This window comes from Lotus japonicus, chromosome 1, assembly GCF_012489685.1.
Source record: "Lotus japonicus ecotype B-129 chromosome 1, LjGifu_v1.2".
NCBI classification, from domain to species: domain Eukaryota; kingdom Viridiplantae; phylum Streptophyta; class Magnoliopsida; order Fabales; family Fabaceae; genus Lotus; species Lotus japonicus.
In genome coordinates this window covers 89,510,201-89,525,424 of record NC_080041.1, presented here as the reverse complement: position 1 = coordinate 89,525,424, position 15,224 = coordinate 89,510,201, and the positions used below count along the sequence as shown (strand labels likewise).

Genomic DNA, 15,224 nt, shown 5'->3' with positions numbered 1-15,224 from the left:
GTATTACATATGTATAATACATGTGTAGAAATTGTGGAGTTAGTCAAATGTTAACTGATATAACTTGTAAACTGAGAATGTCTAAATCTTTGTCATAAAGTTAAAGATGGACAAAAATAATGATGAAATGTAGTTAGAAGATAGTCCTGAACATTGCAATCAGACTTTCATGACAATACTAAGAGCAGCTGGTAGGACAAAGGCTAATAATAATTTTCGATTATAGTAATAGTTCGGATCTGCAATGTGTCCCCTCACCACAAGAAAGGGTGATTTTAGGGTCCAAATTTAGCGTCAGGTTGTCAACGCAAAATTTGGCTCGTTACCATCATTAAATAAAATTGAAACTCAACGTCGACTTTTCGTCAATTTGCATCAGCTCAAGCGGATCTTAAAATCACTGACCAACGTAGCGCTCGTCCATTAGTGAATAGTGTCGATTTTCGCCAATATTGCAACATTCACCGATAAACTTAACGTCAACCATAACCAATGTAGTGTTAGCACTACCAAAAGGATCACCACCCACAAAATACTAAGGCCCTTTCTTGCAGTTATGTTAATATAAGGGATTGATCATTAGTTTGTATATTTAATTTAAGCGGTTATCACAACATGGTATATAGCATGTAATTTTGGCTTTTATGATTGAACCATACTTTTTAATTTGTTTAATATTCCAACAGTTTAAGGACTAGACTGCAAGCAGTTTATTTAACGAGTCTTCCTACATTTATCCATGTTTAAAGCCGTCTGTGTTTGAAGCATTCATGCTCCTTTTTTTTCTATTATGCTAGAGTAACATTAGGAGACAGGGGAAAGAAAACCGTACTTTACGAAATCAAAGAAAACTTGACCAAGTACAAAATTAATTGAGAGAAAAAAAGAAAAAGGGCTCCAACGTAACTTGAGTCACAAATTATTTTTTCTTCCTTTTAACTCAATCAAAGCCTCATTCTCAATAAAAAAGTGAAAGAAATATTATTTTACTAAAAAAAATAAAAGAAAAAAGAGATGTTGAATTTCAAAATAGGTGTATGCTTGTCCCCTTCAAACGCAAATAAATCCTCTTCTGCTTTTCTCTCTCACCACTCAAAACCACAACTTTGTCACACTTTGTTTCTTCAGCTCCCTATACTTTCTCACTTCACCTCAACATTATATTTTTTTGCTTCAACAAGCAAATTAAACCCAACCCACAACACCATTACACAACCCAATTGCTTCCATGGAGGCACACGAAGAGTTTTTCTCTCCACAATTCCCCTCCGACACCACCACCACCACCAACATTAACAACGCCACCGCTGCTGCCGCCGACCAATTCATCGTGGAGGACCTCTTCGACTTCTCCAATGATGATGCCACCTTCGATGACTCTCTCCCTGCCAACTCCACCGAGGGTTCTCCTCCCCCTCTTGACTCCACCACCACCACCACCACCACCACCACCAATTCCAATTTCCTCCACGACATTTCCCCCCGGAATTCCGCCGACGGCAATTTCTCCGGCGACCTCTCCGTCCCGGTACGTCCTTTTACACACACGTGTCTCCATATTTATATACGTGTTAGCTACTTAGCTTATGTATAACAAACATGATTCTTATGCAGCATTTTTTCATTTAATTTAATTTCCATTGCTCAGGCACTTCCAACACATAAAACAATTGGACTTGTCTTTTTCATCCCCACACACCTTTGTCTTGTTTCCATGAATTTCAGGGAAACAAATTTAGGCCATGATTCAATTTCTTGCCAGAATTCCCTTTCGTTTTTATATTTGTTTTGTTTTGCAGAGCATGAGAATATATAGATACAGCAATTTTTCATTTTCTGAATTTCATGAAATTAAATGAGCTACCTAAGCAATTGATGAACATGAAAGCTTTAAGTTAAGAGTAGCTCACACATAATATATAGCTTCATCATCTTCATAATTTTATTTTAATTACTAAAGTGATAAAAAGTAAAAGTAAAAGTAAACAATATTAATATTTAGTACATATATTAAGTTATGAATAAATAGAATTTTTTGAAAAAAAAGTGGAGGTAATTAAGAAAGAATTGTAATTCTATATATTTTGGTTCTCTTCCTCTTGTAACCAAAAAATATTTTGGCTAATATATAAAAAGGTCAATAACAGCTAGGAAGTAGGAATGAGCTACTAAATGGTTCAAAAAAAAAGAGCTACTAAATGACTAAAAAAATCACCAATATAGGATTTAATCTATGTGTACCGGTAGTGTTACACATGGATTCAATCACTTTTATTTATTTATAAATATTGTGAAATTCAAATCTAATTATAACATGATGAATTCTAATTGAATTATTCTATTTTTACACAATTAGTGCATATATAATACATGCTAATTAATTTTTGTAATATACACTAGTTAATTTTATAAATAAATAACAATGTATATGTTTGTGGTTTATAATTTTGGTCATTTTGATCACAGTATGATGAACTTGCGGAGCTGGAATGGCTATCCAAATTTGCCGAGGAATCATTTTCAAGTGAGGACTTGCAGAAGATGCAACTGATATCTGGAATGAAAGTGCCAAATGATGCAGCATCGCAGACCCATGATGAGCCCACCGGCCCACTCTTCAGCCCGCCCGTGTCGGTTCCTGCAAAAGCCCGCAGCAAGCGGTCTCGTGGCCCACCCTGCAACTGGACTTCACGCTTACTTGTCCTTTCTCCATCCACCACTCCAACATCCTCCTCCGCCTCTGACTCTGACACCACTGCCGCCCCCGCCCTCGTGCCGACGGCGGTGAAAAAGCCCGCCGCACTGAGAAAGAGGGATGCTGACGTAGGCGATGGCCGTAGGTGTCTGCATTGCGCTACAGACAAGACCCCACAGTGGCGAACTGGGCCCATGGGCCCGAAGACGCTGTGTAATGCTTGCGGCGTCAGGTACAAGTCAGGCCGCCTCGTGCCTGAATACAGGCCCGCAGCGAGCCCGACTTTTATGCTGACGAAGCACTCCAACTCGCACCGCAAGGTGCTCGAGCTGCGGCGCCAGAAGGAGATGATGAAGGCTCAGCAGCAACAATTGCTCCAAATGCAACATCACCAGAGCATGATGTTTGATGCGTCATCCAACGGTGACGATTACCTGATCCATCAACACGTGGCGGGCCCTGATTTCTCGCACCTAATCTAATACGGTGGAGCTTCGGGTATTTTGTAGCTACAGAGCTCCATCACTTTTTTCCCACCTAATTTTGCTAGGGGTTTATTTTCTTCTACATGACTCTAATTTTTTTTGAGTTTTATGTTATTCGTAGCTACATACACTGCTCTAATTAATGTTTCTTCAAGTCATTATTTAACAGACTTGAAAGGTCACAACTCAAAATTTTCTTAATGCAGTTCTTTTTTCTTACCAACTAGTAGTTATTAAGTTATATATATCAATTAAAGTAGTTGGGTACCGATTTGACTATGGAGATTTTGTAATGCATAAAATTTTTGCATGGCTGTTTTATAAAAATAAGAATAAAATAATTTAGTTTCCTCGTATCTTATATTATGGTGGAAAATATTTTTCAAAAGAAGAAAAAAATTGGAGTGCTTATTTAATAGACAGTGCTTTTGCATGGACCACATCAAGTTTTTGCAAAGTCCTATTCCGTTTTTCCAGCAAAATAACTACGTACGTTGTTGATGTAACGATATTCAAGCAATTAAAGACTTGAGCTACCAAGGTGCGATTTGGAAGCCAAGAAACAAAAAGCTAAAAAAATAAAATTGTGTATGGTATTTCATGTGGCCAAGATAAGCATTAGAATGAGGTAGAAGAGAACTATTCGTGTTCTCGACTCATTAGTGATGTTCCTGAGAGTATGTTAATTTTTCAGATCTTGGTAAATGTTCCTACTTCCTATCTCTCATGATCTTATCTTTAGTTTTCTCCTTGTCTTGTTCGAATTTTCTTAGTTTCTCTTTGTTGGGAATCCCTTTCGTGCCTTTTTCTTTTTCAAGTATAAATATTTAAGGTGAGTTCTTAAGTATCTTATTGATTACTCTAGTTACATTTACTAAAAATGGATTTTTATTACTGAACCAATATTCAATAAATAACTGACACCATATTGACAGTGATAATATATTCTATTCATTTTAAAGTGTCAGTGCCTTAGTGAAAAATAAAAATTTGTTTATCTTTTACTTAAATTATAGATTAAAAACATCAATTGTTTTTCAGATTTTATTGTTTTCCTCTTATATTTTCACCAAGTAAAATAAAATAAAGAACTTGATATGATACTTTTTTAATCTTCAAGATAGTAGTAATGGATTAAATTAAAAGAAAAATGTACACGGATTTCAGTGAAAAAGATTGTTATTACTGATTAGCTCAGAAAGAATGTTACAGGAAGCAAAAAGTGGATTCGTACACAAACTATTGGTACTAGATGTGTGTAAGCGTATTTGGTTTATAAGTTTTTTTTTTTGGTCAATGGTTTATAAGTTAGACTTCCTCTTTTTCTTCTCTGTTCTTGAAGTTGAATAGCATGATCATTCATTCACATGAAATTAAAGAATTTGTTCTTACTTCCCCCAATAAATAATCAAAGTTAACAATGCATGCATGTGATGTGAGAGAGGAGATAAAGAAATGAGGAAACTTCAGAACCATTCCTCAGCCCCTACCAGCCCCACGTGATTGTAGTACTTCGATCTAATTCTAACTAGGTGATTGAATGAGTACCTCAAGGCGCAAAGCGACGAAAAGAGAGAAGGAATTTCATTGGATACAATTTTATCTTATAATATTGGGAGAGTGTATGTACGATATCAGGCAACACAAATCCAGAGAAATATCATGTCACTATTTAATAAATTCAACGCCTTCCCAAGTTATGTGTACATTACATCAATATAAAATTGACCATTTAAATATAAGAAGCCAAATGTGAATTAATCATTTGAATATAAGCAGCCAAAGGGGGAGTATAGTTTAATTTATTTTACTTACCCAAAGTCTTATGTATAAATAGTCGATTGCACAAGATATTTAAATTTAAAAATGATGCATTATTAGAGTGAGAGGAAGCTAGGATTGCGGTGGTCACATGACATTCTTCCATGGCCTCATGCATTAGTCACTAGTCAGTGTGGTGGGATTATAAATGAATGCTTATATATTATCACCGCCCACTAGTAGTTAGTAATTGCTCACACACCCCACTCTGATCACAGTAAGTGTAATCTTACTTCCAAGTTGGGGTTTTAAATAGCGGTTGCAGTCGCAATTGCGGTTGCCAATGAGTCGTGAAATTACAAACAAATATAGGTTGCTGCGGTCACAATTCAATTGCAATTTTAATGCCAATATGATAACTTGATCAAAATCCGTTACGTTGTGGGCACAAAAGTGGCCGAGGGCCGCAATTTAAAACCATTGTTCTATATTGCTATGAATTCACTTGGATTGATATGAAGTATTTTCAATATAAAGGGTTGGCTACTTCCACCTTTGAGATGAGAATAAATCTGAAAAATTGGGATTAACACTACATGCAATTGACATATGATAATAGCAAGGTCAGATAAGATTCTTTTGACAACGCATCAGCAGGAAATCAACAGCATTGTTTAATGTATAATGTGCATATAAATATAATATTAAGATTATGGCTCCATCTCACAAGGGCATTCAAATGTTGTAGAGGGGTCCACGTCAGTGACCTTTGCATAAAATGTTAAAGTTCAGGGGCATAGGGCATTCAGGTGTACATGTTTACCATTTTCATGAAAAGTTTGTAATCACTTTCACAAAAGCAAGACCTCCTACTGAAGAAATCCCCACACAATTTGTTGAAGTCATACTACTCCTACGAACTCCCTTGAATAGCCATTAGCAAAGGAAACATAATCCATGAAGACATATGCATGTGGTTCTATTGTAATCTCCACAATCATGTTTAGGCAGAGAACACTTTGCAGTTTTTGCCAAAACAATGGCTTTGGGAATTTCAACGCAAAAACAAAACACAAACCATATTTGGTTCAACATTTGAAAGTGTTGAGAAATGATTGTCTATCATAATCAATTTTTTGGTATTTGAATATTTTCTTTCACAACAGATTATAGTTCCAAAAGTCTATATATATAGGATGAAATTACAAATCCTAACTAATACAATTGATTACAATTGACATAATCAATTGTGGTTTTCAAAACTGAATTTTAACCTACATAAATCACTTCTCATAAATGTATCAAAAAACAAATCACTGAATTTTATATTACCCTACATAAATCACTTCTCATAAATGTATCAAAAAACAAATCACTTCACTTATACTTACCATAATCAATTTTACCAAAACTAGTTATATTCACGACAAATTCTGATAATGTTGATCAAAACATACATCATGTTGCCTGTATATTCGATATAATTTGATAAATACCAAGCATTTCACAAGGTGGCCAAATGCTTTTTGATATGAACAAAAACAATCACCACTGTACCTAAAGCTTTAAGCTAAGATGTTAACATATAACATCCTACATCCCTTCCCTATTAGACGGGGCACTAGGTTGAACACCAACAAATAGAACATGCAACCCTGCGCCCTTTGGGCATATCATCTCCTCCCTAAACGTGTAAAACCTGGGATTCAAACTCGTGCCTACTCTGATACCAAATGATATGAACAAGAGCACTTATCACCATGCCAAAAACTTAAGCAGTAAACATAAGTTCAATTCTTGACATGTAACACACTGCATCGAACACATGTCCTTCTCTATTGGGCATGAAACGGGTTGAACCCAATTCATAAACCCACATGCACCATCGCAATGTTTTGGTTAAAGAATGCTCACCGGATATATGGAAACATGCCGTACCTTGAATTCAAACACGCACTGGTTTTGATACCAAATGTTAAGAACAAGATTGCCATGTCAAAAGCTTAAACTAATAGTATAGGCACAGTTCTTAACATATAACACCTAGCATCAAAGTCAGGCTTTACCTATTGGACATGGACCATTGGGTTGAACACGATCCAGAAGCTCCTGACCCTTTGGACATATCACATTCCCTCTAATTAAGTTGCTTCTCTCGTGTGTGCAAGTCTTAACTAAGAAAATATCAAAATCCTGAAGTGCACTTATAGATGACATAAGCTATCATATTCAGGACATGCATGAGCATATGGGGCTATGAGGTGAATCAGCAATATCTTTTTGTTCCTTATTCACCAAGTAATGTGGGCATAGTTAGATTATTAAACAATTAAGACTGGGATGATCAAACGTTTAATTAAAGGAACCATTGCAAACAGTAAAAAGAAGATGGAAACATTCTTCCAACTGTATAAAAGCTATACTGAAATGAAAGGAAAGCTTAAAAACAACTAAGGCACCCCAGCAAAAATTAAATGAGGACTCCAATCTATCAATGACTGGCCTTCGAAATCTCTTATCGCGGTGTGCTGAGACCCATTTCTGAGGAAATTTGAAACAGATAAACATTACATAAGCACTGGCTTTCACCAGGGAAGTTGATTCTACAAGAAAATGACTAAGCAAAGCAAGTGATGCAGTTAACAGTTAACATGCAACTATTAGCTCAGGAAAACTACAGAGGCATTCACAATAGTTAAAATAACCTACACATAATGAAAACTCCTATGAATATGTAAAAGGACTGAAGGTATTAAAAGACTGAAACGTGTCTCCGAGGATATGAAGTGCAGAAAAGCTTGCAACAATCAGTGGCAATGAATTGACCTGGTCATTACAAGTTGCAATAACAGAAGGTCAATTGATACAATGTGCCTCTGCATTAAGTTTATTAGACACAATGATTTTAGATTGGAAAATGCAACAATATTAATTAAAGCTCAGATGTTGGAAAGTTGGTGTAATTAATAATTTCTTACTGCACCAAATGCGGTCTATTGTGCCTCTTTTAATACCATGTGTCTATTTAGGTACAGATCATGCGTATGCAACCTATTCGGTTATTCGTAAAACCCAGGAGAGACAAGGTTGGTTCGGAAGGGCAAACCAGTGAGCATATGTGCAACACAAAAAACAATGGATAATTCATTTTATCATCAAAGCTTCCCTATTTCCTATGGATGACCTTCAAAAGTGACAGGCACTCAGCATTACAAGCAAACACAAATAATTTAGAACTTTAACATATTAGAATTATATTGCATTCATATTATTAGACATTTCAGATCACTAACCCCACAAAAAAATACAGAATTAAAGACCTATTGATCACAAAGGGAATAAAGCATAAAAATTTCTAAGCCAGATAAATTGTCTTCTTAAAATAATTACTTAGATGCTAGAATTTTACATGCACAATGGAATTAAATCTTTTTCTCTTTTAAGTAACATACTAACATTTGTTCACAATGCCTACATGACTAAGTAAAGGATTATAATAGTTCATAGGCCACCCCCTGAGCTAAAAAGTAATCCTATATCCTGGTAGGCTGGTAGCTACTTCCTTGTTCAACAAAACATTCTGCCTAATCAGGAAGATTTATAAAACAACATTTGAAACTCTTACGGAACATGGATTAGGATTATTTCTGTGGTTTTCAAGTTACGGATTGGATGTATATTATTTAGGATTTTGATATATATCCTCATAACCAATACCCTGCCCAAGAGAAGTACTGCTGGTTGCAAGGGCAGAACCAGAAAAGTTGGGTAAGGGAGGCGAAAATTTAACACATTAAAGTAAAATTAACACTCTAGTTGAAAGATGCAGTATAAAATTTTGTGGGGGGCAAAAAATAACTTTTGAATATTATTCTATGAAGCAAAAAATCTCTCTTGGGGGGGGGGGGGGGAGGGGGGTGACCACCCCATTTTAACACTCCCTAGGTCTGCTCCTGGTTGGTTGTTCTACACCACTTCTACCCTAAACATGTATAGATATATTGATTTCTCTTCAGCTGAAATTCGAAATAGTAGATTATAATAACAGAATACCAAGTGCAACTCTCCATTTATCCTTTTGACATGTAAAATTGTAGGAAAGTCATCAAAAAAAAAGGAAGCCTTAACCTTCCACCAAACTCAAAGCTATAGCTTATAAGAGCACATTCGGATACAACTATACGAGCCTATCCAAGCTTATTAGAGCTTATCTACTAGAAAATGCACTAAATGAGCTCCAATAAGTGCTCATTGGTTGGCATCCACACGGTTAGTAAATCTAGCAACGAAACATGGCGATAAGCCTAAAGTCTAAGGAATCATTTTAGTAAATCCTAGACAATACAGCTCCATGAGTGCAGGAATACAATTGGTAATAAATTCAGAGGGTAATAACTAAAGGGATGTTATTCAGATTGAAGTTTTGGTTGCATGATTAGATGGGGCAAAAGAGTGAAAGTGGCATTGCTTACAGATAAGAAAGGGAGTGAAAATTAAGAATTGGAGAAATCAAACTCCGGGGTTGGCACTGCAGAGCATACCCTGAGACAACGACCTCGAGGTCCTCGAATCAATGCCGAGACAAGAGGTGAGGCGAGCTGACGACACCGCAGAGTGCAGGGGAAGCAGCGACTGCACGCAACCGAGCTCAGCAACCGACCTGAAACGGTGAATTCACAGCATGATTACAATGAATTGAATCTACAAAAGAAGACAAAAATTGGGGGAAAATGGACTTGCCTCGTAGAAGAAGAAGAAGAACGGGTTTTGAAGAGGAATGGTGAAGGCTTGGGATTGGTGGTGGGTTTGGTGATGGTGGATTTGATGAGGGACATTGCTGGTTGCGAGAATGATCTGTAACGAGAAGCCATTGCAGATTTCAGCGCCACCGAGAAATTTCCAGTGTTTGTATTAGGGTTTTTCTTTTTCAGCTAAGGAGAAGGGAAGGGTTTTTCTTTTCGTGAGGTTTTTTTGGTTTATTGAGTCCTTCTTGTTTCTTTCTTTTCCTTTCTGAGTCCTTTATTGAGTTTTAAGTCAAGTTGAGTCCCTTTTTAGTTCATAATTGCATTTGCATTAGTTTATTTGTTCTTAGTCTATTCATTTGGTCTTTTTATTAGTTTTAGTTAGAGGGTAATTCCTAAGGTCAGTTTTGAGCTGAAGTCCTTTGAATATATGAGAGTTGGTTGCATATTAGGAGTTTTATTTGATGAATTGAATGGATTGTTGTTGAATTATTGTGATTAAATGAGTGTTTCCATGAGTTACATTGGTGGAATGATGGTTTGTTGAGATTCTTTGAAGGTTTCAGGTGTTTTTGATGGAAAATAATGATGATTGAAAGCCAAGTAATGAGCCATGATGATAAATGAAGAAGGAGTTACAAAATAGAAGAAAAATCAGATGAGCCACGCTTGTGCGCCATGTATCCCACGCACATGCGTGGAGCTACTGTTGAAAAAACTTGATGCCCACGCATGTGCGTCACCTGATCCACGCACATGCGTGGAGGCAAAACCTGATGCTGCAAATTTTGCGTTTTGAGTGTTTTTGCCCACGCATGTGCGTGGCCATGACCGCCGGAAACTCTATAAATAGAGATTTTGTTATTTCTTTTAGGTATCTTGTAATTTTTGAACAAAACTTAGAGTTTTAGTTCTTTGGAGCTTGTGGGAGGCTTCTTGGCACTCTTATTTCAGGTTTTTATGCTTTTAACTTGCATGATGAATTTCCTAGTCATGCTTGACTAGTTTTCTTTGCACTTTGGGTGAAGTGAACCTTAGCTTTGATTAAGTTTTGAACTTCTGAGTTTCTTATATGAATAAAGTTTCCTTTCTATGTATCTTTTCTCTATTTCAATATTTTCTTGAATGCATGCAAGTGTTTGACTTTCTTCTTGCACAACGGTAGTTGGTAAGGATTAAGGGACTTGTGATTAGATTGATTTGTTTGCTACCACTTAGGTATAAGGGTGGGAACTTATTGTGTTGGCCTGAACATAGAACAATAATTCTTCAATTGAATTGACTAGGTACTAAGGTATTAGGCTTAGCAACCTGAGATTGAATGATTTGCTTGATTAAGGTATTAACAAGTGAAGGTAAAGGCTACATCACCATAGAAGGGGTTCTAAAGTTCATATAAGGATTTGGTTGTAAGAAACATAGTTGGATTGAGTGAAACTTTACCCATTGTACTTCTTTATCTGAATTACAATTCTTGCTATTCATCACAAGTGTGTTAAACACAACAAACCCTCAAACTTATATTGCTTTCTTTTTCACATTTTAAACACAAACTCTTAGAAGCAATTGATGAACAACTATCACTGTGGTTTGACAATCTTTTTTATTACTTCGATCAATCCATACACTTAAGGAATTGCTATCACTTATAACACTTCAATAGCTAATCCTTAGTTTTGATGGTTGAAAATTTTCATTTTTGAAATCTAATGAAATAGTAACAATTCTATATCCCAACATGGTAAGAAGTAAGAACTATTGCTGTTTGCTGAGGCCTTGAAAGCCCTAACTCCTGCTTCCTTTATGCTAAGTAGCTATTGCTTTAGATCTGCCTCCATTTTGAAGTGTTTGGCTCGTGTTAGCACCAATGCAAACGAAAGTTAGTACTAAATAAAAGTTGAATAAAACTCTTATGATAGATTGAGATGAAAGTCCTATTGAATGGTATGAGCTACAAATACAATAACACCTGAGTGTGGAACATTAGTTTCCTAACAGATTTTCAGCCAATAGATCCATAAATTTGTTTCATTCATCCCTGGTAGGCGCTGAGATTCTTATAATGAGGCATAGAAAGGAAACCAATTGTGAGTTGTTAATGTAGGAAATAAAATGGGCCTCCAATTAGGAACTACTCCTATTGAATGGTACGAGCTACAATTACACCTGAGCCATAACTAAGTTACAATATCAGCAAGTAAACGCTGCATAACATGTCAGAACACAGACGAAGCGATCACAAAACTTGGGGTATTAGCACTTGTTTATTGAATGCAGTCAAAGCAGGGCCAATCTTCCAGTCACCGAATCCACAGATGCTTTTGGCCCTGATACAAAACGCAGTAATATGTAAAGAAAATCAATCAAAAAGCAGCAGATTATTTGTCAAGTATAGCTTTCAAGAAAAGGACATTGTAACTGTTCTGTTATGCATAACTATTTTGATATTTTTACACATGCTTTTGGCCATACATGAAATACAAGCTATGATAGAAAGTAAGTACAAAGCATATATAGAAGCTGACCAGGTCCTACAGCAAGAACAGTCTTTGATCCTGCCGAAACCTGAAGATGATAGATGATGATTTAGAGAATAGATATTAACATAAAGAAAATATGGATGTTTTAGTGAAGAGTAAGAATGAGATAAATTGATGTCTTCTCCACCATTCAAGAGCCTGATCTATCCCCCACCTAAAACTAACCAGTCAACTAAATGCCATTCCCTTCCATTTTCTGCCTCTACTTATAGCTGATTAACTAAAAGTCTAAAACAATGCCTAACTAAAAGGGGGAAGCCCACTTGATTCCTTGGCCCATTGATTTAAGCTTTTCTAATTGGCACATGTTTCTAAAAGAAGACAAAAATGTCTAAGCAATAATACAAAGTTACCATTAGTAATTTCAATGGATTTTTTTTTAAATACCAACTCTGTGCTAGATTTTTAAAAGTGGAACCATTCTCTATTTTTAGCCACATCTCAAGTATTACCTCTGTTCGTCCAGCGTCGGCAACAACAAAAGTAGGAAGGCCGATACTCTCAGCAGTTTCCTTCAGCTTATTCCTGATTAAAATCAGAGTAATGGATGTAGAAGGTCTCAGGAGCCTGAACAAGAAGTGAATTTACAGTACTCAGGAGGAAAAAATCATCTGCTTACATTTCTTGTTGGTTCCTACAGGTCACAACAATTTTTGGCTGGCCGCACTGTTCCCATTGTCTCAAAAGAGACCGGTCACTGCAAAAGTACTGGCTTATTATTGCATGAAAGAACTTCACTTCTAATGATATGACGATCATTTTGCAAAATCACTCAGACTCAGGTTGAATATCATCTTCAAACTTCATGTTAAAATGTAGGGATACAAAATTACAAATACAGAACTAGAATGTATCTCAATTCTCTGAAATGGACACTGATCAGAACAAAAGTACCTTTGCATCAATTCAGCATACATGCCAGTGGCAGCATCTGCAAAAGAAAGATGAATGTAAAGACATGAACAAATAAAAAAAAATCATAGAAAGAGCTAATAAAGAAGGTAATGGTTGGAAAGAGATTTTTGAAAAATTCAGGATAAAGAACAGATCCAGAAAATCAGCAGTAGTTTCACATCTTACGAGCACATTGGGATGCAATCTTTCCAGATTTCATCTTTAGGTCTTGCCTAACAACCAGAACCTGACACAAATAGTTTATCATTGAAATCAGAAATTTCTCAACACCAATGAAGAAGTTCCTGATCCTGACAATTAAAAGGAATGCATATTTACACTATTTGTTTAACCCCTGTAGAGTTTAAATAAACCAGATACTGAATAAGAACATGTTCAGTTACAGAGTTTATGCATATAGAGTACTTTGAATGATATATTTTTCAAAGAAGGTTAAAAAGAATAACGGAAGTTTAAAAAAGCTGTTTCTGTGCTTTGTTAAGCATAAACAGCGTTTTCTGGTTTTCCCCCTTCAACAGCTCTTTTGATTAGTAATTAGAAAAAGAAAGTGCAGAGAAAACTGTAGACATTTATCTGGTATTAAATGCAATCATCAAATGAGTTCATTGTGCAAATCTTTCTTCTAAATGAGCCAATAACAGATTGAGAACAAAGGCACTATGTCAAACATGTATATACTACCAACAAAATAAAAAATGACTTGTTTACATAGAGTAGAAATAATGAAATACAACAGGCACTGAATAACCATTTATTTAAGTTATAGGCCCATAACATGAAAAGTGATGATAAAATGAACTAACCATTTTAAACTCCCTATCGCCATTGCCTGAGAGTGTGAGGTGCTGTTGAACCTTGCTAGGTGAGAATATTTTCTTGGACAAGAGATTTCTATGGGGCTTTGATAAATCTAAAAACATCCCAAAAATGAAACCTATGATAAGACCTGGAATGAAATTCTCTGGCTTGAAACTTCCTGCTAACCATTCTCCCTTTTGCTTTCGTTGCTGCTGCATTCACATACACACGCCAATAGTATTAGTACTTGAGTAAACAAAGTGTGTGTTTGGGTAAACAGCTTAATTAAGCAACAAACGATTGTCGCATAAGCGCTTATTCATAATCTAATTTGAGAAACTTGTTCAAATAAGCTGAAAACCAGTTTTATGTAAGCATAAGCTGTTATTGGTAAACTAATCTAAACAGTTTATGAAAATAAGCTCAAAACAGCTTATAGATAGGTCATAAACAGCTTACATAAGCACTCCCAAACACTTGCTGCTATAAAATAAGCTCTTCAAATGGGGCCAAAGTGCAGATAAACATCTTATATTAACTCAATATGAAATACGAAACATCTATGTGGGAGGTACATGATTACAAAATAAGATAAGCTGAGGAAACCATTTGAGAAATAAAGGAAGTGCTTTGCATATGAAATATGTATCGGGAAAAAATAAACAAAACTGAATTTACCTAACAGTCAATTAAGCAGAAATAGTGAAAAGGGAGATAGCTAAGTTAGAAGAAACAAGTGCAAAAGCAAATAATATATGTTTTGGTGTTCAGAACTGACAGTAGAAAAGGAACTTGTTGGAAGAAAAACACAAAGGAGGAGGAGGAGAAAGACATAAACTGACCTGTTCCTGAGGTTGCTTAGAATTTAGGATTGAAGGGAACATTGGAAGTTTACACTTTCTCGGTGATGGGCACGAATGGGGAAAGGTCGAAAATTTGAAGTTGAATTGATATGCTCTTCTTCTTCTTCCTTCTATCTTATGCGCTGCGCAAACAGATATTGAGAACATGAACCATGTGTCGTTTTTAGTTGTGTCCGGGTTTGACATTGGAGCATGCTTGGTATAAAGATTATTATTTGATATGGTATAAAAAAATGTTAAAGATAATGTAATTTTATTTGGTAATTGGTTAAAAAAAATTAATTTTATAGTTGAAGCTTTTTTGGGTGACTCGGGTGGAACACGTCCTGTGAGAAGGAGTTTTTTTGTACTGATTTTTAGGCTAAAACGGGTGCGCTTCAAGACTTAAACTTCCTCCATGTCAAGAATTCCCTCCCTAGTATGGA

At 35.9% G+C, this 15,224-nt stretch overlaps 3 protein-coding genes across 5 annotated transcripts; 1 reads left to right on the top strand and 2 right to left on the bottom strand.

Annotated features, from left to right (window-relative positions):
* Positions 1-1,080: 1,080 nt before the first annotated feature.
* LOC130727605 (GATA transcription factor 9) lies at positions 1,081-3,399 on the top strand. Its single transcript, XM_057578785.1, has 2 exons — positions 1,081-1,528; positions 2,467-3,399. Exons 1-2 carry the CDS (start codon positions 1,229-1,231, stop codon positions 3,175-3,177), a joined length of 1,011 nt encoding a protein of 336 aa, XP_057434768.1. The 5' UTR covers positions 1,081-1,228; the 3' UTR covers positions 3,178-3,399.
* A 3,804-nt stretch (positions 3,400-7,203) lies between these two features.
* Positions 7,204-9,924, bottom strand: LOC130727604 (protein NONRESPONDING TO OXYLIPINS 2, mitochondrial). Of its 2 annotated transcripts, none has more exons than XM_057578784.1 (3): positions 9,682-9,924; positions 9,483-9,601; positions 7,204-7,482 (listed from the first exon to the last, which is right to left on the bottom strand). In XM_057578784.1, the coding sequence occupies exons 1-3, from the start codon at positions 9,810-9,812 to the stop codon at positions 7,457-7,459; spliced, it is 276 nt and encodes a 91-aa protein (XP_057434767.1). In that variant the 5' UTR covers positions 9,813-9,924; the 3' UTR covers positions 7,204-7,456. The 2 variants fall into 2 exon arrangements, with proteins under 2 accessions (XP_057434767.1, XP_057434766.1); XM_057578783.1 differs by having other exon boundaries at positions 9,414-9,601; positions 9,682-9,919.
* A 1,656-nt stretch (positions 9,925-11,580) lies between these two features.
* Positions 11,581-14,989, bottom strand: LOC130727603 (uncharacterized). 2 transcript variants are annotated; one of them, XM_057578781.1, is made up of 8 exons: positions 14,779-14,989; positions 13,942-14,148; positions 13,304-13,364; positions 13,118-13,154; positions 12,843-12,920; positions 12,676-12,748; positions 12,209-12,248; positions 11,581-12,010 (listed from the first exon to the last, which is right to left on the bottom strand). In XM_057578781.1, the coding sequence occupies exons 1-8, from the start codon at positions 14,983-14,985 to the stop codon at positions 11,961-11,963; spliced, it is 753 nt and encodes a 250-aa protein (XP_057434764.1). In that variant the 5' UTR covers positions 14,986-14,989; the 3' UTR covers positions 11,581-11,960. The 2 variants fall into 2 exon arrangements, with proteins under 2 accessions (XP_057434764.1, XP_057434765.1); XM_057578782.1 differs by having other exon boundaries at positions 13,942-14,145.
* Between the last annotated feature and the right edge of the window lie 235 nt (positions 14,990-15,224).

What these genes read in the sequence shown, in the direction of transcription:
- LOC130727605 (XM_057578785.1), top strand. Translation starts at nt 1,229, where the DNA reads ATGGAGGCACACGAAGAGTTTTTCTCTCCACAATTCCCCTCCGACACC. An exon ending in CCGGCGACCTCTCCGTCCCG is followed by an intron (nt 1,529 to 2,466) that starts GTACGTCCTTTT and finishes TTTTGATCACAG; the next exon opens with TATGATGAACTTGCGGAGCT.
- LOC130727604 (XM_057578783.1), bottom strand. Translation starts at nt 9,812, where the DNA reads ATGGCTTCTCGTTACAGATCATTCTCGCAACCAGCAATGTCCCTCATC. An exon ending in TCTTCTTCTTCTTCTACGAG is followed by an intron (nt 9,602 to 9,681) that starts GCAAGTCCATTT and finishes TCACCGTTTCAG; the next exon opens with GTCGGTTGCTGAGCTCGGTT.
- LOC130727603 (XM_057578781.1), bottom strand. Translation starts at nt 14,985, where the DNA reads ATGTCAAACCCGGACACAACTAAAAACGACACATGGTTCATGTTCTCA. An exon ending in CCGACGCTGGACGAACAGAG is followed by an intron (nt 12,249 to 12,675) that starts GTAATACTTGAG and finishes TATCATCTTCAG; the next exon opens with GTTTCGGCAGGATCAAAGAC. An exon ending in TGTTCTTGCTGTAGGACCTG is followed by an intron (nt 12,011 to 12,208) that starts GTCAGCTTCTAT and finishes GTTTTGTATCAG; the next exon opens with GGCCAAAAGCATCTGTGGAT.